At 42.2% G+C, this 25,663-nt stretch overlaps 2 protein-coding genes across 2 annotated transcripts; both read right to left on the reverse strand.

Annotated features, from left to right (window-relative positions):
- Positions 1-954: 954 nt before the first annotated feature.
- On the reverse strand, positions 955-13,904 carry LOC135519832 (syndecan-2-like). The gene is made up of 5 exons (XM_064945040.1): positions 13,377-13,904; positions 3,123-3,226; positions 2,261-2,415; positions 1,947-2,094; positions 955-1,073 (listed from the first exon to the last, which is right to left on the reverse strand). The coding sequence occupies exons 2-5, from the start codon at positions 3,124-3,126 to the stop codon at positions 955-957; spliced, it is 426 nt and encodes a 141-aa protein (XP_064801112.1). The 5' UTR covers positions 3,127-3,226; positions 13,377-13,904.
- LOC135519833 (magnesium transporter MRS2 homolog, mitochondrial-like) lies at positions 3,128-25,655 on the reverse strand. The gene is made up of 12 exons (XM_064945041.1): positions 24,723-25,655; positions 23,527-23,591; positions 23,198-23,234; positions 22,901-23,013; positions 22,499-22,675; positions 21,765-21,895; positions 21,195-21,311; positions 20,688-20,840; positions 19,615-19,732; positions 19,261-19,373; positions 10,831-10,849; positions 3,128-3,226 (listed from the first exon to the last, which is right to left on the reverse strand). Exons 1-12 carry the CDS (start codon positions 24,910-24,912, stop codon positions 3,128-3,130), a joined length of 1,332 nt encoding a protein of 443 aa, XP_064801113.1. The 5' UTR covers positions 24,913-25,655.
- Between the last annotated feature and the right edge of the window lie 8 nt (positions 25,656-25,663).

Consider the following 25,663-nt stretch of genomic DNA (forward strand, 5'->3'; position numbering starts at 1 on the left):
CCCTGCCATTAAAAGTACCATTTAAATCAGTGTTTAACTCCAGGCCTCGAGTACCTCCGACAGTACACGTTGTTGTTAGCCCCAGACAAACTCACCTGATTTAATTCAAATTGAATCAGGCAAGTTTGTCAGGGACTACAACAAATGTGTTCTGTTGGGGACTGGAGTTGGTAAACACTGCTTTATATCAGTAATGTTTTACTAGAAGGGAATGTCCTTTGCTTTGGTGAGATGAAACTGGGTAGTTATGGAATCCTGTAATTCATTTCACACAATGACAAGAAAAAATACCATAATAACAAAGCAAAAAAAAAAATGTTTAATCCAAGTTAAATTGGAGACCAGATTGCTTTGAGACTAGAAACATTACATCACCTCAACATGAAAAACATAAGTTAATGAAAAAAAACAACTTTGGACATGCTATGAAAAAAATCAAAATAGAATAGCTATAAGGACAATTATATTCTGTCATTTTTATTTCAGTGACCTTTAAAAAGTTGCTTTTCCTTCCTTACAAATATGTACCTCTACAGTTAGAAAGTGGTCCAGACCATCTATGAATATGTTTCACGTCCTCACATGACAAGGAAATTCTCCAACCGTTCTAATGATCCAAAATATGAAACATTTACAATAGCCCTGTTTGGCCTCATTAAGGAAAAGTATATATTTGCTATATGAAAAAGCTCCTTGAAACACTTCATTCAATACCATTTCAACCAACAGCATGCGAGGAGGACCCTGCTGTATGAGATGTTTTGTATGCATCCCAAATGACACCCTATATGGTGCAGAGATACTGGTTAAAAGTAGTAAGTACACTATAGAGGGCATAGGTGCCATTTGGGACACAGACTTCGTCTTTATGTTGCTCCAGAGGTTTCTCCTCATAGTGATGTGGTTGTGTTTCAGGCATAGAACTCCTTGGTGGGGGCTTTCTGATAGGCTGAGCTAGGGGCCTTGCGTTCCCGAGGACGTAGCTCCCCTCTTCTTCTTCCTCATCCTGTAGACCAGGAGGAGGATGAGGAAGATGGCGAACAGCAAACCTATAACCCCGCCAGCTATCACCGCTAGGGGGACAACAACGTCAGAAGATGATTATTGATCAATAATTCAATACAAGTGATTGGTGTTGACAACACAACAGTGGAACCTTGCTAGAAGATAAAGTGTTAATAATAGTCCAATCAGATATGACAGCCCTCTACCAGACTGTGTGGGGCAAGGTGATTACCCCAACCCGATTAATTATACCATGTGTTGTCTCACCTAGCTATATTAAAGATGAATGCACTAATTGTAAGTCGCTGGATAAAGACCATCTGCTAAATGACTAAAATGCAAAGTAAATGTAACCCCATTACCTTCTCTTAACGTGGATGAACAATTAAGAGGGAACTATGATTGGCAACAACTCACACTGAGAAATGAATGTGGAAAAGCACCTGATAGCTGCAGTCCAGTGCATCAAAGTTAAGATCAATGGACTAATCAAATATGAGACGGAGCCGACTCAGGAGGAGTCACAATTATACTCTTCATTCATAACATGCTTTCATTGTAAAACGATCCCGAAGTGTTAGTTGCTTGACTCAGTCTCTTCCCTCTGCTATCAAACGACAAAACAAAGTCTGTTTTTATTGATTCTGAAAGCAAAGTCTAGAGTTACCCAATTTAAAAGAGGCCAAGTTTCAGATCCAATCTCTGATAGTGGGCTGTTTTGAAAAATGATCTCTTCAATTGGAACTGATAGATTTCAGATGACTGTTTTGATGAATCATTATCGTATTGTGTATCGCTTTTTTGTGTGATGTTTAACATATGTTGTCTCATGATATTTTATTGCTTTCATTATGTTCAGGTCTCATTGGAAAAGAGAGACGTTAATGGCAATACCATCTCCTGAATAAATAAACAAAAAACCAGAACATACCTGCTAGCACTCCGTTCTCTGGAATAGGTTTTGGAGTGTACATCGTAGGGTACGTCTGCCTCGTACAGCAACCCGGAAGCCCCAGTGGTGCTGGGAGGAGCTTCACTACTGATAACAGTCTCCTCTGTCACGTCCAGAGACTGCTCAGGGACCTGGGTCTGACACACACAGACAGAGGGAGAAAGATACATTTAGATTTTCACAGCAACTATAAAACCACAGGGATACTATTAAGTCCTTGCCATGCCAGCAGTGCAAGGAGAAATGAAACCACACTACTGGCTCAAAGGCCCACACTAAAGTCAGTTAAAAGGAGAGGCATACCTCTGTTTCTGTCTCAGCCATTTCTGTGCCCAGGTCAGTGAATGTCAACATCTCCATTGTGGTTGAAAGGTCTGGTAGAGAGTCCTGGGTTGGCTCTGCTTCAGGAGCGGCGAACACCCTTTTCACTTTGACTGGCTCAGTGACCTCACCGATAACTGAGGAGAAAAATCATCTCAAATGTATTGACCCCAAAGAGAAATGGTTTGCAGGCAGGGCTAACATGATAAACAACAAATCACAACAATGCTAATGGATTCACTACTAATGATGGAGACACTTTTCATAATGAGTCGACCAATAACGGCCATATTGGGGCGGCAGGTAGCTTAGTGGTGAGAGCATTGGACTAGTAATTGGAAGGCTGCGAGTTCAAAACCCCCGAGCTGACAAGGTAACGTCGCCCTCCCTGAACACAAACCCACTGTTCCAGGCCGTACTGAAAAATAAAGGTAAAAAAAACAGAAATAGACTGCAAGCCAGATCTGTTTGGGTGTTCTTGTACAGTACATTATACAGTCTATGGTTCAGTATTACTTCAGGTTAGGTATATGAAATAATGACTCATTCCTTATTGAACGTCTCTCTACATGACATATGCTGGGTAATTAACATAGTCTTGATTGACTGCATGTGAAACATCATTCACCGCCTCCGTAGGTCCATTGTGATCCTGCAGTACCAGTGTGCCCTAGCAGGTTAACCAAAGTCAAAAGGTTTCCGTGCACCGTCTAGGACCTTCGTAGAGCCAGTACAATTATAGATTTACATACAGCTATAACTCTTAACATGGCATTCGGGTTGCTGTGTAAATGACATTAGATACAAGGGTGAAATATTTTAGAAGGAAGTAACCATTGCTTACTCATATCACCGGACCCGGAGCCAGAGTTGTAACCGTGTGTCGTCTACGGAGTCTCCTGATTGGTCATCCAGGTACAGGTAATCCGACTGGGCCGAGATCAATATCTGTGAATGGAGAACAAGAGATGAACTGAAAAGTGTCTCCACCCTATAAATTGAATTCTACAGGTACCTACATGCTATTTAGGCAATCAGGCCTGAGGGGTGTGGTATATGTCCAACATACCACGTCTATGAACGCTGCAATGCAGAGTACAGCCTGGATACAGCCCTTAGCATGTTGGCCATATACCAAACCCAAGATGCCTTATTGCCATTATAAAATACTTCCACATAAATAGAACAAGAGCATTTGCATCATATCCATGGTATATTGTCTGAAATACCACAGCTTACCGCTGATTCAGAGGGGTTGGGTTAATTGCAGAAGACACATTTCAGTTGTACATCTGACTAGGTATCCCCCTTCCTTGATCAGCATCCAGGACCCATAATAATACTCAATAACTGATCACATGACAAACTACTACCAGTGTAGATTTCATGCCCTTAAGATTATACAAACACTTCACTGTGGAGGATATCTATGCTGTTTATTTTATACAGGCATTAGAAGCAGCAAGAGCAAAAACAAATTTGAAAGAACCATGCTAAGAAAATCAAGACAAATATTTTGGGAGAATTTTAAATGTATTTTTAAATCTCAGTTCCCCTGGGAAACAATCAAATGAACAGAAGCAGAAGTCTCATGAGCCTCCCCATTACCTGAAATACCACTTAGAAGCTATGAATGCCTGGATCAAATCTTCCCATTTTCTGAAGCAGAAACCAAAGACAATGTATCAGTCTTCCTGTAATTCCTCTGCATGTGGAGAGCAGATTAAAACAGGAAGGTGTCATTGTCTGACTGGCTCATCCAATCCCAAGGCAAAGTGTTATTGTGAACAGAAGAATGAATAAACAGACACTTTTTAGCGCAGGAGGCTGCTCTCAGAGCAGATGGAACCATGTAGTCTGACTCTCTGAACCCTTCTAGGTCATCCCTCCCAACCCCTGCATTCCTTTAGATCTCTGGCCCACCACAGTAGTCTGGTGGCCACCTCTTCAACTAGCCTGTCAGGGCTCATGGAAATCACTCATTCACAGCCACTGATGCTCACCAAGACGTGTGATGTTTCCACACAGTTGTGCTTCCCAAAATCCCCACAAAAGCAATACGTCTGACAAAGGTACTATGGATGCACACCCTCTGTGTGTGTGCGCGAGCACACACACACACACGAGGTCTGCCTTTTGCTCCTCTGATGAATGTTGACACTAAGGAGCCTGGTTCAATGTTCAGGTCTTTGTTCATGAAGGAGGGGGGAAAGTGACATACAAGGATGATGTAAGAAAAAGGAAGGACTCTTGCTTCAAAGGAAGCAAAGCCTAGTACACAATAAGAGGACAAGTCATTTCAGACTCACTGAAGGAGAGATGCTTCAAAGAGCACAACAATGGCTCTGGCTGAAAAGAGGGAATACCCAGCTAGATAAAGACCTTCCCTTTTGGCCTCTGGGGTGACATTTTCTTTTTGAAATAATTGTAATCTGTACAAAAACACATCTTTGGTATGCCATTGTGTTTGTGCTCCAGTTGTCTTTCAAACTGTCACACACAGTGAATCGTCTTTTGTTTGCTATGCAACATACTATAGAGAACGCAGCAGGCAGAACATGAAAGAGTAAGTGATGAGCAAAGTAATCCAGGAAAGCAATGTATAAAAGTGCTCCCATGTCAACTAATGCTAGAAGACCACAGTGCTACTTAACGGTGTTAGTACACATTATACATACATAACCGTGGTATTCAAACGAGGCTGCAATGAAAACTAATGGGACTGTAGCGACTGCATTGGCATCAAAATCCAGAGTGTAAGCTACGTTTCTATTCAAGCGTTGATTGACATGGTAATGGACCAATAGTATTTGAGAAAAGATAGCAAACGGCCCCCTCTGACACTATGTTCTATTGTGATGTGTCAACGCTCAAGGCATGTATACTACGTTTGAGCTAGGTGCAAAAATGTTGTTCAGAGTCTAATCATATAGCATACTTTTGTGTGTTCACGTCGGCCTCTGGAAAACAGAGCCTGACACAATCTTAGCCTAGAAGACCACATGTACACTATGAAGAGTAGGACTGGAGTCATGAATGACTGAAACCTACTGTACACTACTTCCGTTTGCCAGCCCTGAAAACACTTCCCAGTATTTAAAAGTATTTGACCCAGGTCTACTCAGCCGATTTAGCCTCTGAAGCAGTCAAGTGTTAAGTGACAAATGTCAAGTTGACCCCAAACATCCAATCGAGATAACATTGTGAGAACGATGGAGACTCTCAGGGACAGCCGGTGACCATACAGTAGTAGTCTCGTCAGTGTGAATGCCCAGCCACTGAATCATGAAGTACAACATCAATACAGACTGACGTTAAACAGCCTAATCATTTCCTCCAATGTCCTTTGTTGATCAGGATTAGTCAAAGCCTCAGATCAGGCCCCGGTAGAGGACAACTGGCTACTGAAAGGCCCCATTTTCATGCTCCCGGCATTCCATTTTCTTATTAGATAGTAGTGTTAGCCTGTTAGATAAATCCGAACCTAAGATTGTGTTCACATCAGCCTCTGGGAAAACAGAGCCTGACACACAAAAGTATGCTATATGATGAGACTCTGAACAACATTTTTGCACCTAGCCCACATGTAGCATACATGCCTTGACAAAATACACTGTTCAAGATGTGAGGATCAATTACGTTCACATCTTATGAATAGAACAGACTAAAGCAGTGGTTTATGGGGGTTTCAACAGCATCATATGGGGCTGCCTCAACTCTTCAGAGAGAGGTAGAGCGAAGAGGCGATGAGAGAACCATGTTTGCAGCAGTACGATGTGGTGGTGAATAATATCTCTCATTCCAAAACAAACTGCTGTCAGACATATGAAGGTGAGCCTCACATTCCTGGGCCAAAGTAGCAGCACAAGTGAGGTATTGTGCAGGGAGCTGAAGAGCTCAGGACTGGGCTTTCAGGCTGTGCCAAGTCTACAACTGAAAAGGAAATACTCCCTCTTCTCTCCTCTGCTCACTAGCTCCTTCCAAACAGCCCAGTCAGCCAGACCCTACTAAATGGTTGAATCATTAAGGTATTGTTGTTAGCGGCTAGCACAGCAACAAATGCTGGGGACATGTCAGCTAATCATGTCCCCATCATTACAGCTGACAACTATACCCGTGGAGGAGGAGGGTAAGAGAGAACCTGCCAAGATATGGCCAACACTGGACTTATGGGGCTTTTTTAACGCATTCCAGGCAGATCTAGGATGACTACCTGATATGAATGTAATCTCAACATGAAAAACATTGGATTTCCTTTGAAAGTTCTCCTCCATGCCCTGAAGGCCTGGCTGTGTTGTTTCTCAGCATACCCCTGTCGGACAGCCAGAGGAAAACAGGACGTTCTGAGCTGCTTACCTTCACACATTAAATAACATCCAACGCTACCGGCAACACTGCCCATAAATATATATACCGTCCGTCAGCATCACCCAATGACAGCAACACCATGAATGCAACCAAACAGGTCTACCAAGACATTAACCAGCATGTGGACCAACAGCACATGAGCTCTCTAGTAACCAGCTTCCTTCCACAGTGCTGGGAAGCAGCACAGATGTTACAGGTGTGGGTTACAATATTAACCCACATCTGCCGAGGGCTCAGCTTCATACAGGGCTCAGCAGCTCTAGGTTACGGGCTCTATTCCCCATTTGCACTACTTATGATGGGCCCTAGTCAAAAGTAGTGCACGAAATAGGGAACAGGGTGCCATTTGGGATAGAGACCTTGCCGATGTAGTAGGTGTCCAACCAGCCCCTCAGGAGTACACAGGAAGAGCATTAACCAACTACTAGACGGTGCCAGCGCTCCACCAGAACTGCTGCAGAGACTAGCAGGATGAATACAGCCCATTCAGACCAGAGGCATGTCTGGTGTTCTTCATATGATTCAATAAACACAGGTGTTGTACTGGGGCTATGAGGCTGGGATATTCTACGTCTTCTTGGAGGGGGCGGAGAGCAGAATACTGAGTCAGACATTCTGGGGATATTTGTTTCATTGACTATATCTGAATGGCAGAACTAGATGTTGTGTATGTTGTGAAATTATATCAGAGAGTGACAACGGTGAGATTACATGTGCTAGTTTCAGAGTGCACAAAATATGATTTTGTCAAGCATGGTCTTTCAAAGAGAGAGACGTTACCACTACTTGTCAGAGCTTCTTATACTCCAATCCTCTCTCACTGCTGTCTATGCCTTGGGACAGGTCATCATTGTAAACAGGAAATGTGTTAAGTTATACTTACCTATATAAATTAAGATTAAATAAAAACATTAACTTTGGTCCTTGGACATAACTGAACACTACAGTAGTGTGAGTATGAAGTAGTTTAGTGTGATGTGGGACCCTGTGTGAGGGCTGGCTAATCCACACTCCAACTCTTACCTTAATGTTAAGGACTACATTCAATCAAAGCTGCATTGCAGAATTTCAGCAGCAGCTCTCTGGAATGACCTGCTCATATTAAAAATATATCTTATAATTCTAGGAAGCTTTCGGAGGTAAGAGTTCATGAAAGAGTTGGGAACAGAAAATCTAACAATCATTTATAACAAAATCCATTATTTTCTAGCTCCGTTTTCCATCCAGGTAATCACGGTTTGAGACTGTCATATGCCAGGGATTACCAGAGCCAAGACATGAACAGGGGACATGAGTGGGAGTTTCAGGAGTAGCCAAGGAAAAGCAAAGTTCAGTTGTGCAAAATATAGCTAATGTAAAGCAGATATGCAATGAATCTCAATATCTTTGTGTTATTGCCAGAGTAAAACAGCTGACAGCAAATGAGTCTGCACATGAAATCACTTCAAAAGAGAGGATTACTAAGCAATTAGTGTCTACATTCAGGCTCAATTATAATTATAGCTTTTCACATGTTCTTAAACTATACCCCAGGCTTGGTCAGACAGAAGCTATGGCTCTGTCTCAGTTTGTGGTATTCGTTGACTTGATGCCACCACACACACAGCTTTAAGACCTCTACACTGTTTACGTGCGAATATCACGTGCATGTTCATAGTTGGAGTCATGAGGGGCCCAGACACTCACTCTAGCGACGACATTTAAAAACGTCTTGATCCCATGTATTTGCCCGTTTACAAATACTAGCTTGCTACATGTCTGGTGTTATGCTTGTAACTACTTTAAGGATTAAAAATATAATTTGTTTAAAATATACATCTTAACACTCCAGATACACATTTACTTTCAGGATTTAACTAGCTACAAAAGCAAACATGTCTGCCTCAAAATTACAAGAGATTGAACTGCTCTTACTAGTCCTTAGTTTATTTCTGACGAGGGAGAAAATGGCATGTTGGTCCACTGATCCCTACAAGAGGGGACAATTGAGAATATGTCTCTCGTCTGACCTATGCAAAGCATTGACAAGGGAAGGCATGTTCAGTACTTTTGGATGTTTTTGGCAATTACAGGCACACAGCAAAAGCATTGATGCTAGTTATAAGCTAGGAAACAACCGTTTTTCCCCATCGCCAGCGAAGCTTGGCAGGCTACCTGGCATGTCTCGAAGGCAGATTTAGTTGCTTATCCCTCAGTAGCAAAATGAGCCAAATCGCCTGAGAGTTTTGGGATCGTTGGAATTATCAGTTGTGTAGGAGCAGTCGACGGGAAACATATTCAGATCCGAGCTCCAGCAAAGTCTGGTAATGAGTACTACAACTACAAGGGATGTTTCACAATAGTCCGGATGACAGGCCGCAATGCAAAGTACCACTTCACCATGGTCGATGTGGGCACATTTGGTCGGGAGGGAGATGCAGGCCAGTTGCCGACACCAAGGCCAGAGTCCTTGCCGATGACCCAAACACTGAGCCCATATTCCCGCTGAAGGGCAACATGATGCGACCTTATCCAGGTCAAATTCTGTAAATCTATATGACTTGTAATATTACCATGTGAGAATTATACCAATGTGAATAGAAGTAATGACATGCCTCACATAAAAGTGCTCTGGCATCCCAGTAGGAGGATGGGGCCTATGTCCCAAGTATAAATTACAGTTGTTACAGTACACATCTGATAGCCTTCATGATCCTGTTCAACACTAATGACATGCTTCTTTATGCAAAGGTTATTCAGGCCTTGATGATGCCAAGATGACATACAACTACAGTCACTCCAGAGCCAGAAGAATTAGTCCTGAAGCATGAGACGGACCGCTGGCCCATACGCCACACCTGGGTCAGAACAATCATCAACTAGATCATGAACAACTGGCAACAGTACCAAATGAGAGCAGACATCACAGATTACTATAAAACAGCAGACACACTGAGTGGACAAAACAGTAAGAACACCTGCACTTTCAATGACACAGACTGACCAGGTGAAATCTATGATCCCTTATTGATTCTGCATGTTAAATCCACTTCAATCAGTGTAGATGAAGGGGAGGATACAGGTTAAAAAATATATTTTTAAGCCTTGAGAAATGGTTTGTGTATGTGTGCCATTCAGAGGTTGAATGGGCTAGACAAAATATTGAAGTGCCTTTGAACGGGGTATGGTAGTAGTTGCCAGGCGTACTGGTTTGATCATGTCAAGAACTGCAACACTGCTGGGTTTTTCCACTCTGAACAGTTTCCCGTGTGTATCAAGAATGGTCCATACACTCAGCGGTTCAGGACGACAGCTAGCCTAGCGTTTAAGAGCATTGGGCCATTAACCGAAAGGTTGTTGGTTTAAATCCCTGAGCAGACTAAGTGAAAATGTGTTGGTGTGCCCTTGAGCAAGGCCCTTAACTCCAATTGTTCCTGTAAGTCACTCTGGATAAAAGCGTCTGCTAAATGACTAAAATATCAATCTCGAATTGTGTTTTCTATTCAGTTTTGAAAGCTGTGGGCCAAGTCAGGCTCCCTCTGGATCTAGAAAAGGATCCCAAATGTACTGTTGAAATTCTTTGAAAGAAAGTCTGTGACATGCTTAGCAGTGTTCTACAAAAACACAGAAAATCCTCAGCAGAGAAAGAAAATCCCCAGTGTTGAAAGAGCAACACAGGCTCTGTGAGAAACTTCCCTCCCTTAAATCATCGCTAAATATAAATAATTGATTTAATCCAAGTGACGGAACTCAGATTCTTCAGATGGGAGGTAGTGACTTAAGTGGAGAATCTCAGACCTTTCAAATAAGACAACAAAGCTGTCAAACCACAACCCTACTAGTTTGACCCAGCAACAAGCTCAACCCCACAAGTATTCAAATCAGTTCTGATTTATCACATAAATAACATCTGCTAAAAATGTGTATCGCAGGTGTACTGAAATGCTTGTGTATTTGACCCAGCAACAAGCTCAACCCAGAAAATGTTTAAAATTCCAGACAAGCTTTGGTGGACAGATAAAAGGCAAGCCTCTTACAGAGCTGTTGAGAGAGGAGGAGGCAGAAAGGGAGCTGGGGAAAATGAGTAGAAATACCAATGGAGCTTACATGTGAAGCTGCATGACTCCCAGACCAGCCCTATCCAGTCAGCGCTGATAGGGTAGAGTATGTACTACTCTAACCTGTGTACTGCATGCATGACTAACACTGGGGAGGGCCTCACTCCTGATGACAGGAAACATTTTAAAATAAGTATTTAAAATACTCTCAAATTAAGGTCAGGCAGAAAATACCACCACTTAGGATCTTGTGCGAGATTGTAGTTCCAAAGGAAATAAAATGGATTAGTTCCCGTTTTGCATTGATATCGTTATCACAGGTTGTCAGTCTGTCCTTCTGTGCATCAATTAACCCAAGAGGGTCAGGAGGACATAGTACATGTGGATTCAGAGTCCAGGTCACACCGTCTTTCACATCCAGACAGTCACCTCTGACTCACATACAGCTTCAGTGGTCTCTAAAAAGAACACTAATGTTTATTGAGTGCACGTCTGCCAGTTAGATACATTACAAAAACATCTGGAGTGGGTGTTTGTTTTCAGGAAACCGGTATGGCCATATATGGAAGTAACGCAAGGCAAAGAACATTTAGTACCAGTCACATCTATTAGCAAAGAGCAGACAGGGTATTCTCTCGGGATGCTTTTCAACTGGGTAAACAATGTTGGCTGGCATAACACCACAGCAAGCTGTCAGCATACACCATCATGGAACATCTTGCATTTGACCACGGTCCACGCCATTCTAGAAAAACGTTACATTAAGGTTAACTTTCACTCTAGGATGTATGATCAGAGTAGCAATGATCACAATTCCATGTACAATCAAATCCACACAAACAAAGAGAAGTCCAAACATTTACTAAATCTTCAGACATAAGCAACATTTGTCAAAAAAGTTCAAAATGAACATCTCATTATTGACCTTCAGATCTGAGCCAAACAACCTACACAGTTTCATTATCCAGTTGACAACTTCAGGGCTTCATAGATACAGAGCAGACGGTGTGTACATCACAAGGTTTTCCCATCTCACAACCCAGCCGTCTAGTGCCTTGCTGCCTAGCCACCCCCAGGTTTTCACTGAGAACTTTACATTTGCTAAGCTAATTGAGGCAGGGGAGGAATGAGAGTAGCAGTCAGTACTGAAGCTGCGGTATGTGACCATTTTCCATCCTCTCAAGAAATCCTATTTGTCAGGCTAGTATTTCATTACTTTTCTCATTCAGGATTTCCATGCATATTTCTAGAGCCTTGATCTCAGACTTAAGTAGTACATCCAACTCTAGATGTTTCTATACTGTTGAAGTTATTCCCAACCTTGCCTTAGTATTTGATGTGGGACATCTGTATGAAGCACTTTCAATTACACCATGTTGGTGATGATATGACAAGTCATTTCAGTTCCATCTAAACAGATGTTTCTTCACTGTTGACTATAATACCAATCAAGTCAGATGTCATGTTTCAGTGGTATAGTACATGAAGTACTTTCAGTGACAAATCAGTGATGACGTGTTACATCTGTTTAATATCGAGATAAAACTAGAGCAATAGTTTCTCCGTTTCCGCATTAACAAAAAGATGGATAGTGATGGAGGGAAGAGTCCTGTCCAAGATGTGATGAATTAGAGAAAAGGGCTGCCTCTCAGAGCTGGTGTTTATGTTGTCTGCTGAAAAATGGAAGGGGATGGGCAATGGTGGTGTCTGAAATGCTGAATGGACCAAATACAGTCAAATGCTCCAAATGAGGAATCTGACTGAATGTTAGAGGGGAGCGTGAGGCATGCAGCCTTCACCGCAGTTAAACACACATCAGCCTAAAATAACTTCATTCATTCACCCACCTTCACTTTAGTAGAATGCCCATAGGTTGATACCATCACAACTATAGAACCCTGCACCCCCATTCACTTTATATCAGAGATGAGGGCCCTTGCCTTTATGTTTTGTTTCTAAAATAATCCAGGTTGGAAGGCTGGGGCCAATTAACACATATGCTCTTTACAGCCAATTGCAAAACTGCTGTTTCATAGCAATGGCCATGTTAGTTAGGGAACGGCATCACCGTACCAATGATAGAGCCATGTCTACTGTAGTGGCAGACGGAGAGGAAAAGTATACAAACCTATAAAATGTGTCATTAACTCCACTGATGATGGACAATTCAGTAGTTGTTTAACGTGTCTTTCAATATGAGGTTATTGGACACGTGTTAAAAGGCAACACTGCGATCCCCTGTGTTCTCAGCCTGGTTGAATGGAACCATTTCAATCTGTTTTGACCAAGGAACAGAGACGACTATAGTTCCACACCGCCTCTTGAAAATCATATTTGACCAGTGGAATCAAACGGTAAATAAACTATTTGGTTTTACACAAATATTAAATCAGACACGTGCCTTTCTGGCAACTGTAAAAAGGTATCTTGATAAATTTGGCCCACAGTGTGATAAGACTTCAGTCATATGGGAAGGACATAAATAGGGGAATAGTTATTGACTTCTTTACTTGTAAAAGTAGCCAGATAAATTACTCGCTGATGTTATGAAGACCTCGAGTGAGACAAGCATGCAAAATAGCGTACATCGAAACCAAAGCCCGTTAAAAAAAAAACATTTCAGCCGCTCCTTAGCGCGCGAGGTATAACAAAACACATTTTATGACTTTCTTTGTCCTGACAACTTTACTCACCGTTTCACTCATAAAACAGGTAGCCACCGCGAGAGTCAATAGTATCCAAGTGTTCGTCATTATTCCTTTGGAAAGAACAAACCGTGGCGAAAAATAGATATTGGCTAGCGCTCATACAAAACATATGTAATTATCTTCACAGTTGTAGACACTCTCTCTCCCAGATTATACTCTCCCAATCGAATTATTCCAAAACGAGCACAACTAGATCCTCCCCACTCGATGTTTCTCTTCGAATAAAATAGTTTATTTCCCGTTTTCCTAGTACTTTTCTACTGAAAGGGAAAAGCGGAAGCACGCGCTATTACATGTACTAATGCGCCAGCTTGGAACGCAAGATTCATTGCGGAAACAAGGTAGTTGGGAAAGAGTCTTCTATAATTGGTTGATAGATACTTGGAACATAAAGAAGCGTCATTCACTTGAGTGTGCAGTGATAATTTAAATTGACAATTTGACAGCCACAAGTGAATGAGTTATGATAGGCTAGTAGAGTATGCCGACACAGGTTATGAACCATCCGGATATGATAGCCCCATCTCACTTCTGACACCAAGGCACGAATCCGGGGTAGCATAACACCTCACAATACATTGAAAGGTCTCAACCAGGACTCTCCAATACTGTTCCTGGAGAGCTATCGTCCTGTAGGTTTTCGCTCCAACCCTAATCTAGCTCAACTGATTCTAATAACGAGCTGGTTGGTAAAATAATTCATGAATTAATTCATCAATCAATCAAGTACATTGGAGGAGCGAAAACCCGCAGTTACTTGGCCCTCCATGGAATGAGTTAGACAAGTGGTTTAGATGTGCGTTGTCTATAGACTTGGATATTGACTTTACTTAAATAAAACATCAATATATGAATACAAATGTAATAATGTGACTGGATCATAGAACAAAATAAAGCTTATCATGTAAATAATACTTTGATTATACCTTGCTCACAGTGTGGCAAATTTGATGTAATATTTAGTCTGATTAGTTCAGTTTTGCTTCCCCCTGTTGGGGAAAGTTGATTCGTACATACACTCAAGTTTGTGCCTGAATGACAATGTTATTATCAAAGTCCATACAATTGAGATTTTATTAAATAATACAAAACAGCTCAAAGGCACGTTTTATCATGCATCAAAAAGATTCATGTTGTTTGAAGACACAGAATAACATGACTGCTGTCCTAACATTATCTGTTTAGACCAAGGTTTCCCAAACTGGGTCCTGGGGTCCCCATTTGGGTACACATTTTGTTTTTGCCCTAGCACTACATAGCTGATTCAAATCATCACAGCTGGATGATGAGTTGGTTATTTGAATCAGCTGTGTAGTACTAGGGCAAAACCCTGGTTTAGACTGGCAAATGAAGGTCCAATTGTGTACTATGGAAGGTAAATTGTATAATGTATGCAAAGCTATACTGATGAGTAGTAAATCATAGAATGAAGAATTGCATGATTAGGGCTCTTTCTGGATTAATCTCAAAATGCATTGGAGAGGGTCTGGGGGGATCTTGGACATTATCTTTCAATATATTTGAAGGAGAAGGTCTGGGAGGGGGAACTTGGACATTATCTTTCAATATGGTTGAAGGAGAAGGTCTATGAGGGGGAACTTGGACATTATCTTTCAATATGGTTGAAGGAGAAGGTCTATGAGGGGGAACTTGGACATTCTCCTTCAATATGGTTGAGAAGGAAGCGAGGCTAGGAGAGAGGATGTGTGAATTGCATAATGACAATTTAAAATACAGCCAAGCTAATACATTCAGTAGGTAATCTGACAGGAGATATTTTCTTGATTCTTCTGAGGGCTGATGTTGAGTCAAAGTAGTCATCCCCACCGGTTCATGTCAATTATGTGGACATTACTATATTACGTGCTGTAGTTGATAAGTATGCCGCATTATGATAAGACAAACATTTCACGATTTATACACATCTACATAACACATTATCAACATTCATAAAAAACCACCAGCGGGTTGACTCATAACCGGCAGTCCCGCGGTTATATCTGCGGGGCGGACGGGTTTAGGGTCATTACATATCGTCTGGCTGAAGGGCACGTGGGTGGCGGGCGGATTAAATAAAGAGAAACAATACATTTAAAAAAATCCAGAAATGTTTAACTATTGTGACATTTTTATAGGCTACATTGAGGTTCTGGTATTTTTTATTTTATTTCTTCACGCCTTGAAAAAACTTCCACGATTCCGTCATAACTGTCATTTTATAGATAAAAATAGAGAATTACAGGGGGCAGTTTGGAAAAAAACTATCCTGTCCTAATTGTTTTGTGGAATAACGGACATTCTGGGATAATACATTCTTAACCAACATTCTCTAGTAATTCTAGTCCCGTGCGAATACGGCTATATCCTTAATAATAGCATAACTCATGCAGAACTAAGCATTTCTTGCTGTAAAATGATATACCAAATGTAGGTCAAATGTGGATTTGGGTACAGGAGTGGAGAAATATTTATTTCGTTCTGCATTTTGAGAGAATGCCATGCTCAGTTACTGTAGATAACATATGGGTGCTGTCTTCATAATAAAAACTGATAGTATTTCAATTTAAAACACATAAAATATGCTTCGAAGCCGAACTCAAATCTTATCAGAAACATGTTGGGTCGTTTTCACAGTTTACCTTTGGCTTACAACCGGTCAAACTAATATCTTTTGGACATTTTGCACAGAAAAACTTTCCCGTTTTTTTTTTGTTGCTTTATTGTATTTTCTCCCAGTCCCTAAACTTTTTGCTCCGTGAAAGATGTGAGAACTTTACCGATGTCAACTAGATTGAAGCATTCATTCTATCGATCTATTACATTCCGTTGAGCAAGGGTTTATTTAGTCTTCTAAAGTAACATATAATGACAGAAGCCAACCAAAATGTTGGAAATTATAAGCATAAATACCGAAATCAGGCAAAAATAAATCCTTCACCCCCTGTCAAAATATTGCTATGCAGCCTAGCGCATTCTCTATATATGCGAGTTGGGTGTGGACCCCAGATTCTCACTTTATAACATATAATCCGGCGGTTGCAGATGGGTTATTTGCAATTGCTTGCGGGTGAACAAACAGTTGACCCGCGCACCACTAGTGTAGACACAAAAGGCCTACAAATACCCCACATGTAATACTTTATTTTATGAATTATTAAATATTTCACATATGGACATATTGGCTATTTTACCCTCCATTCGACTGTTAATGATGAAGGGTTATGATATCACATTAGAGAGATGTTCCTTATTTATATGTGTTGCTGCAATGCTATGTTGTCGTCTTAGGTCTCTCTTGTAGTGAATTGTTTTATCCTATATTTTTATTTAATTTGTAATGACAAACAGCATGGCAGTGACCATTTTGTGAATGATACAACTACTGAATACTACATTACTGTATGTGAATGGCACAATAGTTATGTTGGACCTGAGGATGGAAACTTGAGTTACACTACATGACCAAAAGTAAAGCTCTTCAAACATCTCATTCCAAAATTATGAACATTAATATGGAGTTGGTCCCTCCTTTGCTTCTATAACAACCTCCACTCTTCTGAGACGGCTTTCTACTAAACTGAGAAAGAAAACATCCCTTTGTCAGGACCCCATCTTTCAAAGATAATTCGTAAAATCCAAATAACTTCACAGATCTTTATTGTAAAGGGTACAAAACACTGCTTCCCATGCTTGTTCAATGAACAATTAAGGAACATGCACCTGTGAAATGGTTGTTAAGACACTAACAGTTTACAGACGTTATGCAATTAAGGTCACAGTTAAGAAAATTTAGGACACTAAAGAAGCCTTTCTACTGACTCTGAAAAACACCAAAAGAAAGATGCCCAGGGTCCCTGCTCATGCTGCAAGGAGGCATGAGGACTGCAGATGTGGCCAGGGCAATAAATTGCCATGTCTGTACTGAGACGCCTAAGACAGAGCTACAGGGAGACAGGAAGGACAGCTGATCGTCCTTGCAGTGGCAGACCACGTGTAACAACACCTGTACATTATCGGTACATCCGAACATCACACCTGCGGGGCAGGTACAGGATGGCAACAACAACTGTCCGAATTACACCAGGAACGCAAAATTCCTCCATCAGTGCTCAGACTGTCCACAATAGGCTGAACTGATGGCTTGTAGGCCTGTTGTAAGGGAGGTCCTCACCAGACATTACCGGCAACGTCACCTATGGGCACAAACCCACCGTCGCTGGACCAGACAAGACTGTGAAAAAGTGCTCTTCACTGACGAGTCGCTGTTTTGTCTCACCAGGGATGATGGTCGGATTTGCATTTATCATCAAAGGAATGAGCGTTACACAGAGGCCTGTACTCTGGAGCTGGATCGATTTGGAGGTGGAGGGCCCGTCTTGGTCTGGGGCGGTGTGTCACAGCATCATCGAACTGAGCTTGTTGTCATTGCAGGCAATCTCAACACTGTGAGTTACAGGGAAGACATCCTCTTCCCTCATGTGGTACCCTTCCTGCAGGCTCATCCTGACATGACCCTCCAGCATAACAATGCCACCAACCATACTGCTCATTCTGTGCGTGATTTCCTGCAAGACAGGACTGTCAGTGTTCTGCCTTGGCCAGCGAAGAGCCCGGATCTCAATCCCATTGAGCACGTCTGGGACCTGTTGGATCGGAGGGTGAGGGCCAGGGCCATTCCCCCCAGAAATGTCCAGGAATTGCAGGTGCCTTGGTGGAAGAGCGGGGTAACATCTCACAGCAAATCTGGTGCAGTCCACGAGGGGATGGCCTGCAGTACTTAATGCAGCTGGTGGCCACACCAGATATTGACTTACTTTTGATTTTGACCCCCCACTTTATTCAGGGACACATTCCATTTCTGTTAGTCACATGTCTGTGGAACTTGTTAATTTTATGTCTCAGTTGTGGAATTTCATGTTCATACAAATATTTACACGTTAAGTTTGCTGAAAAGAAACTCAGTTGACAGTGAGAGGACGTGTCATTTTCTGCTGAGTTTAGATGTTAGAACATTGCTGCGGGAACGTGCTTCCATTAGTGAGGCCGGGCACTGATGTTGGGCAATTAGTCCTGGCTTGCAGTCGGAGTTCCAATTCATTCCAAAGATGTTCGATGGGAGTTGAGGTCAGGGCTCTGTGCAGGCCAGTCAAGTTCTTCCACATCGTTCTCGACAAACCATTTCTATATGGACCTCGCTTTGTGAATAGCTGCATTGTCATGCGGAAACAGGAAAGGTCCTTGGGTTTTTAGTTCTTTCAAAGTGTGAGACTGCTCACTACTCAATGTCTTTATTTATTAGCTGTATAGTCAGTCAAAACTATTTGAACAGTGGTTTTGGTGAACAGTGGGACCATGTGTTTGGACAGTAAGAATTGGTGCAGTATCCTTGAATACAGATGGAGGTATACAGTGTTCTTCATTATAACAATATATCCAGGATGTTAATAAATACATAAACACTGCTTACAACAGTCTTAAACCAATTGCAAAAAAACTGATATTGAGATTATGAAGAGAAAAAAACATTCCTCTGCAATAAACGAGTGGAAAATCTCACTGTAGTATGAAAACAGTCCAGATTCCTCAGCAGAGAGGTGGTGCAACAAGGAACTATCATCTTAGTCCACTCTTCACCTCTCCTCCTTTTGAGTTGATTTGGTTTCTCTTCCAAACTGTTGGGATCTAGGGAGGACAAAGAGGCTTTTATAACAACACAAGTCATGGAAATGATCTCAAGACGAAACACTGAGCTTAAGCATGGTCAAGATGTCAGACAGGGGCTGGTATTGACCATTAGTGAGTTATACACGTTACATATTAGATGATACACTTTTATATCCAAATAAATAATAATGAACTATTAAATTACCTGTGGGGGACGGTAGGCTCAAGGTGTCGACCCAGGAACGAGAGCAGTCTCCTCCAGATTAGTCCACTACCCAGGAACATGAAGCCTGTCACCAGCCAGAACACCTTGGGGTCCTGGGGGAACAAACACGACACCATAGATAAAACTCTGTTCGATCTAGCGTTATATCTCTATGGACCACACACTGAGCCAGTCATCCTTCACCTCAGGTTCATCTGCCATTTAGCAAAATTACATTGCTGCAGCTGGCTAGTTTACAACGAGCATGTGTTGCCAGGTTAACAAACTCATTGTTAAAGTGTCTCACGTGTCATTTATAAGATTAAAGCTTTATCATCAACACATATCATTAACCTCCTCAAACGTGGATTCCAAGTTCATCCCGAAGGCGACGCCCATCAGGCCAAATAGGGAGAGTGAGAAGGTCCCCATGGTGAGCTGCAGGTTCAGACGCATCATCACGTTCCGGTGACTGGGTGGGCCATGGCCCATGGGGACAGACGGAAATGGGATGGTGACAAACTAGGCCTGACTAACAGAGAGCTGGTTAAGCCAATTAACAACAGGAGAAAAGAAAAATGCCATGTTCAGCATTTGGAAAAACAGGCTAGTTCCCCTGATAGCATTAAATGCAGCTTAGAACAGAAAACAACATCAGGACAAATGAAGTCTATCAAAACCAGTTAAATCAGCAATACACTTAAACTGATTTATTTTTGTCTAGCTAGATAATTCTGCCAGCATATTTTGTATGGACGCAGCATGACTATTACACTATACCAGAGATGCATAACAGGCGGCCCCCCTTAAATATTACTAACAACAGGTTAAACACATTTTGGCCAAGGGATCTGTGAAATAAGTTTAGTGTGTAATACAATCAAATATAATATTATTAATCTACAATGTATGTTTTTAACCCTGGGCAACATGGGCCTGGGAGGCTCACAGGGATATTGATATACACAGTACTCCACCAACTATACATTTGGAACTCATTGAAGCTTTAAAACTACAACGTTTTGTCTCTTAAAGCTGCAACAACAAAATAATCTCTGCCACGTGACAAGATGTGCAGAATTACAGGATATTAGCTTGAAACCTCAAAATGTTCTCTCTGATGTCAAGAGACGGCCTTTAAAATGTTCCTTCTCAGAGCCCCAGACTTGGTTCATCCGGCCCTGCACTGCCGAAGTCATAGAAAAACCTTTGGTATGCTATTTGTTTTTATCTCACTCGAGTTGTGTTCTGATGAGGGGGTCCCTGATGAATTTTCTATCACAAAAGGGGTCCCCGGGCCCAAAAGGTTGGAGAACCCCTGCCCTATTCCCTACATAGTGGACTACTTTTGAGGCCTATGGGCCCTGGTCAAACGTACTGCATTATATTAGGAAACAAGGACGCAGACAGGGTTTCGTCGTCAGTACCTGTCCAGGTTGATGAAGATAACACTCTCGGAGTCGTCTATCAGGCCCTTGAGCTCCCTGGTCGTGTTGCCCAGCTCCTCAGCCTGCATGAAGTAGTTCTCCAGGAGAAGCTCCATCTCCTCAGCATGATCAATGCCCAGACTGCTCTCCTCACTGCCTCCAGAGACACACACAACAACAGGAGAGACCAATAAAGCCTTCATCCAACAACTCTTAAGAAAAAAAAAAGACATTCATCCATACAAGAGAAATGTGTCTTCTGCTGTACCAACCCCTCAGACACACTCACAGACTAGGTTTAAAAGGCTGGACCACAGAGCAGCCACAGTGCCGTGCCCAATGAGCAGTTCAGGAGGTTTATACCAAGGTGACCCCTGACGTATTGACACCAGCAACCCTCCCGTTGTCCGCTCACTCCCACCATAATGAAAAACGTGTACAATGAACACAAATAATCTCATGAAGTACCATGTGCCTACAAAATCGGCATATTGAAATTTCACTTACAACACACGTGGATCCGTCCACTTGGTGACACAAAGCTCCTCGATCATCTCCTCTTCGTCTAGGATCTTCAGCAGACTGTCCTTGAAGACCTTGATGTCTGTCTCCAGCTCTGACAGGCTGGGCAGAAAACAGTTAGGATTGAAAAATTCTGGTAACTTTCCCCAAAATCCCGGTTGGAAGTCTCCGAATCAGGATGGAGAAAGGGAATGAGATTGACTACACAGAGCTAAACCAGCCACGCCGTCTAGTACAGGATTTCTAGATCCATACAATAGCCCTGGCCCAACTATAACCATAGGTGTTAATCTGTTCTACACCTACAATACATTTAAGTCATTTAGCTGATGCTCATATCCAGAGTGACTTACAGGAGCAATTAGGGTTAAGTGCCTCGCTCAAGGGCACATTGACAGATATTTCACAGTCGGCTCGGATTCGAACCAGAAACCTTTCAGTTACTGGCCCAATGCCCATAATAGAGGATCTGCCTTGATAAGATGAACCAAACGTTTCATGCAAAAGCAGCAACGCTCCTTATCATGATGTGACTGGCATTGCTTTTCCACTCACTTCTTGCTGTTCTGAAGAAGTATATGCAGTTTGCTGCGATCTGCAGAGAGTAGTTTAGGATCCACAAGAGACTCTAGAATGTCCAGGATGACAGGGTGAACCTCATTCAGTCGAGCCTGAAGGGTGTTTACCTATACACAAAACAAACAGACACATACATGCGTAAACAAATACCAGGTGACACTTTATTTGGATAGTCCCAAGTAGATGGTTTGTAGATGTTCAATAACTGTCAACAACATATCAACTAACTATCCACTAACCCTTATCCTGAGGTACTGACCTGTTGCACCTTCTTCAACTACTGATCATTATTTGACCCTGCTGGTCATCTATGAACACTTGAACATCTTGAAGAACAATCTGGCCTTAAAGAAAAGAGGACTGGCCACCCCTCAGAGGCTGGTTCCTCTAGGTTTCTTCCTAGGTTCCTGCCTTTCTAGGGAGTTGTTCCTAGCCACAGTGCTTCTACGTCTGCATTGCTTGCTGTTTGTGGTTTTAGGCTGGGTTTCTGTATAGCACTTTGTGACATCTGCTGATGTAAAAAGAGCTTTGTGAATAAATGTAATTGATTGATCCGAACCCTGAACTCAACCCTTACACTAGCAACAGTTGCTTATCAACAGATAGTATGACCATGAGTAGATCATCAATATGGGACTATCCAAATAAAGTGTGAACAATTGTTGTGTTAAATGAATAGTAAATGAGTGATTGCGTAGCGTGTGTCTTACCCTGTGCTGCAGAATAGCTTCAAGGGCTCTGAACTCAAATGGCAGTGAATGAGTGGCCAGAGCTCCATGATCCCCATTCAACTGTGGAGCCAACTCCAGGACCAGCCATCTCTCTAATCCCAGACCTCGGAAATCCAACACCAGCAAGCTATTGGGGGTCACTACTGCCTTCAAGGCCTGAAGACACAACAACACACTCGGTTCAGGTGCAAAAACGAGTCAAGTTCAGTCACCTGTCATTTCTAGTGTGCAATTTTCTACTTTTTTTTTAAATCATGGGATTCTCTAAAAGTTAGAGGATAATTTGAGGCTCGCTGTCATGACAGGTGACAAATGCAGCAGTTTAGCTAACAGTACCTTCAGCATAACTCTGTAACATGAAGCAAAACAATATGTAGCTACCTCCATGCGAATGATGATGTTGTTGTTCCTAGCGGTGATGCTGGTGAGGTGTTGGAACCTGAGGTCTCTGGCCTGCAGACTCAGCTCATGATACAGCTCCATCTTCTTCTTCTCTGAGATAGGAATCAGACCAGGGGTCAGAAGTCACACTCAACATTTATAGGAAGAGCAAATACCTTGTCAGTAACAAAGTACAATAAACAATTGCATTTCGATGTAGTCCTTGTGAGAACAGAAAACTAAAGAAAAGCTAATAATGGGCAAGCTAATGAGGACAATAGATGTTCCAATACTTACCAAATGAGGTTACATTTCCATCGTTGTCAAATTTCATCTATGATAGAAGAGCACAGTTGTAGCTACTGCCAGTATATTTCTGTAGAACTTCTAGATGCATTCCACACACTCCCTCAGGTGATCAATATAGGTAGTCACAATGAACTGACACATTGGTTCTCTCTTCTTGCATTTTGCAGAAGCAACCTTTTTATAGAATGTTGGCATTGTCAATGTTGATAAACATTTGATCATGTCCGATATACTGCTGACAGACATAACATTTAGGAGAGACTAGAATAACAATTTCAAATTGGATATGATTGACACAACTAAAACTTGCCACTTACCACAACAAAAGCAGGAGCCACACTGGAGAGGGATGCCTCAGTTCCTCTATGGCGAATGAAATATGCTGCCAATTAAACAACATTAATAATCCATTAGCCAACAACAACATTTGTGTTGCAGCCAGGTCTTCTTTTTCAGTGGGGTATATCAGCAGTTGGCATCCAATGTTATGGTGCATGACCTACTGTACTGGAGTGTGGGCCAGAGACGGGGAGAAACTAAATCCTACCTGCCAGCCCTGTTGCTCTTAAAAATATGAAATATTTGAGACTATATCTAATGACGTTCTACTCAATATACTCTAAACTAACTTCCCGTTTCCCCTTCATATTAGATCTCAGCCTCTCTCTTTCCCTCTGATACTGCCCACAGTGTACCAATACATGCTCCACAGTCTCTGTTTCCTGGCAATAACCACACTTTCCTGTTGGATGCTTTCCTGTTACATTTAAGGACATATTCAACTGATTGTGTCCCACCCTTAATCTTGTAAAAATAGCCTCCTCTCTTTCTGTTCTTTCCTGGCGCCCTCCCCAACTTTCCTCTGTACTTGAAATAAATTCCGGCTCATAGTATCTCTATTCCACTGCTCCTGCCATCTCTGCACCTTCACTGTCCACATCAGGCTTTTTGCCACTGCATGGCTCATTGAAACGACAACATCAACACTACGAAGTGCTGGTTTCACCAGTACATCAACTGCCTCATTCCCCTCCATCCCTACATGGGCTGGGACCCAAGTCAATCGTATCTGTATACTAATCTGTCTATTCCTGCCATGGGTTTGTAGCACTTTGTAAAGCAGGTATTGTCTGCAACATGAGCTAAAGGACTGGAGACTCATTAACACTGCACATGAATCAGAGCAAAGAACTACTCTGTCTGGCCTGACTTCCTCCAGCCACTGGAAGGCCAACAGTATGGCCATCAGCTCCATAGCCAGATGATCTGTAATACGTTTCCTGACTTCCACCCCACATCCCTGCACTACAAATGCTGACCCAGTACATCCTGTCCTTGGATCTTTTGAACCACCTGTGTAAATGGCCACACAATCCTGATACACAGTATCCAGATGTCTCTTAAACAAATACATGTATGTAGTCTCCCAACACCTCTAAATAAACCACTGGAGGCTGGAGTAGCCTTGTGCAGCTAGGTCTAGCCATAACAGTGAAAATGTTACATTGCTTACCAGACGGACATGATCCCAACAGTGTTGCTTTCCCCCTCGTCACCGGCTGATGCTTGGAGAGTTGGCATTTTATAGGTGATTTGGAACAACTCACTGTTCTGCAGGTCAAACAGCCGGCGAGGACCCTGAATTTAATGTCCAGAGATCTCCGAAGACCACCCATGGTGAACGACTTGAAACAAGCTTCCATTGCTTTGTTCACCACCACTGCATTTTAGCAAAGTGTCCTTAGTTATTTAGCTACTTTGTTGGTCGAGCCAGCTGATCAGTTGCATTACTGGTTATTCCACTTGCATCCGGAGCAGAATCACTAACGTAGGCTAGGTAGCTATTAAACTTATCAGCTGGCTACGTAGCACTGGACAAAGACAGTGGTTTGTTCTGCAAAATCATACAATCGTTTCAGTCCAAAGTCGGGTAAAATGCTGGATCAAATCCCCGAGCTGACAAGGTAAAAAGCTGTCGTTCTGCCCCTGAGCAAGGCAGTTAACCCACTGTTTCCCGGGCGCCGAAGACGTAGATGTCGATTAAGGCAGCCCTCCACACCTCTTTGATTCAGAGGGGTTGGGTTAAATTCAGAAGACACATTTCAGTTGAATGCATGCAGTTGTAAAACTAACTAGGTATCCCATTTATTTAGCTAGTTAGCACGCAAACAAGGCGCTAGCTAGTAAGTTAGCTACTGCTAACGTTAGCTACTGCTAACGTTAGCGAACAAACTTCTATGCTGCTAGCAGGAGACTAGCTCGTGCTTCCCGAACGAACTTCTCAACCAATCACAGTCTCAAAGAAAAGTGCCATATGCGAGTAAAATAACAAATAACAATAGGCTTGCAGCTGGTATTGCTAAATCCAAGATACGTTATTCCTCCTAAATACAGGGACAGCTGGCTCTGAGCAACTACAACCAGCAGGCATCAGGGTGTTTTGGTGTTACAGTA

Source organism: Oncorhynchus masou, chromosome 29 (assembly GCF_036934945.1).
Source record: "Oncorhynchus masou masou isolate Uvic2021 chromosome 29, UVic_Omas_1.1, whole genome shotgun sequence".
NCBI classification, from domain to species: domain Eukaryota; kingdom Metazoa; phylum Chordata; class Actinopteri; order Salmoniformes; family Salmonidae; genus Oncorhynchus; species Oncorhynchus masou.

Bases quoted from the DNA above. Each gene is read 5' to 3' on its own strand.
- LOC135519832 (XM_064945040.1), bottom strand. The intron at 2,095-2,260 runs GTATGCCTCTCC...TGTGTGTGTCAG, and splicing joins TGGCTGAGACAGAAACAGAG to ACCCAGGTCCCTGAGCAGTC. The intron at 1,074-1,946 runs GTGCTAGCAGGT...TTGTCCCCCTAG, and splicing joins AACCTATTCCAGAGAACGGA to CGGTGATAGCTGGCGGGGTT.
- LOC135519833 (XM_064945041.1), bottom strand. From the start codon at position 24,912: ATGGAAGCTTGTTTCAAGTCGTTCACCATGGGTGGTCTTCGGAGATCT. The intron at 23,592-24,722 runs GTAAGCAATGTA...TTTAATTGGCAG, and splicing joins GTTGGGATCATGTCCGTCTG to CATATTTCATTCGCCATAGA. The intron at 19,733-20,687 runs GTACTGACGACG...TGGCCCACCCAG, and splicing joins ATCTTCATCAACCTGGACAG to TCACCGGAACGTGATGATGC.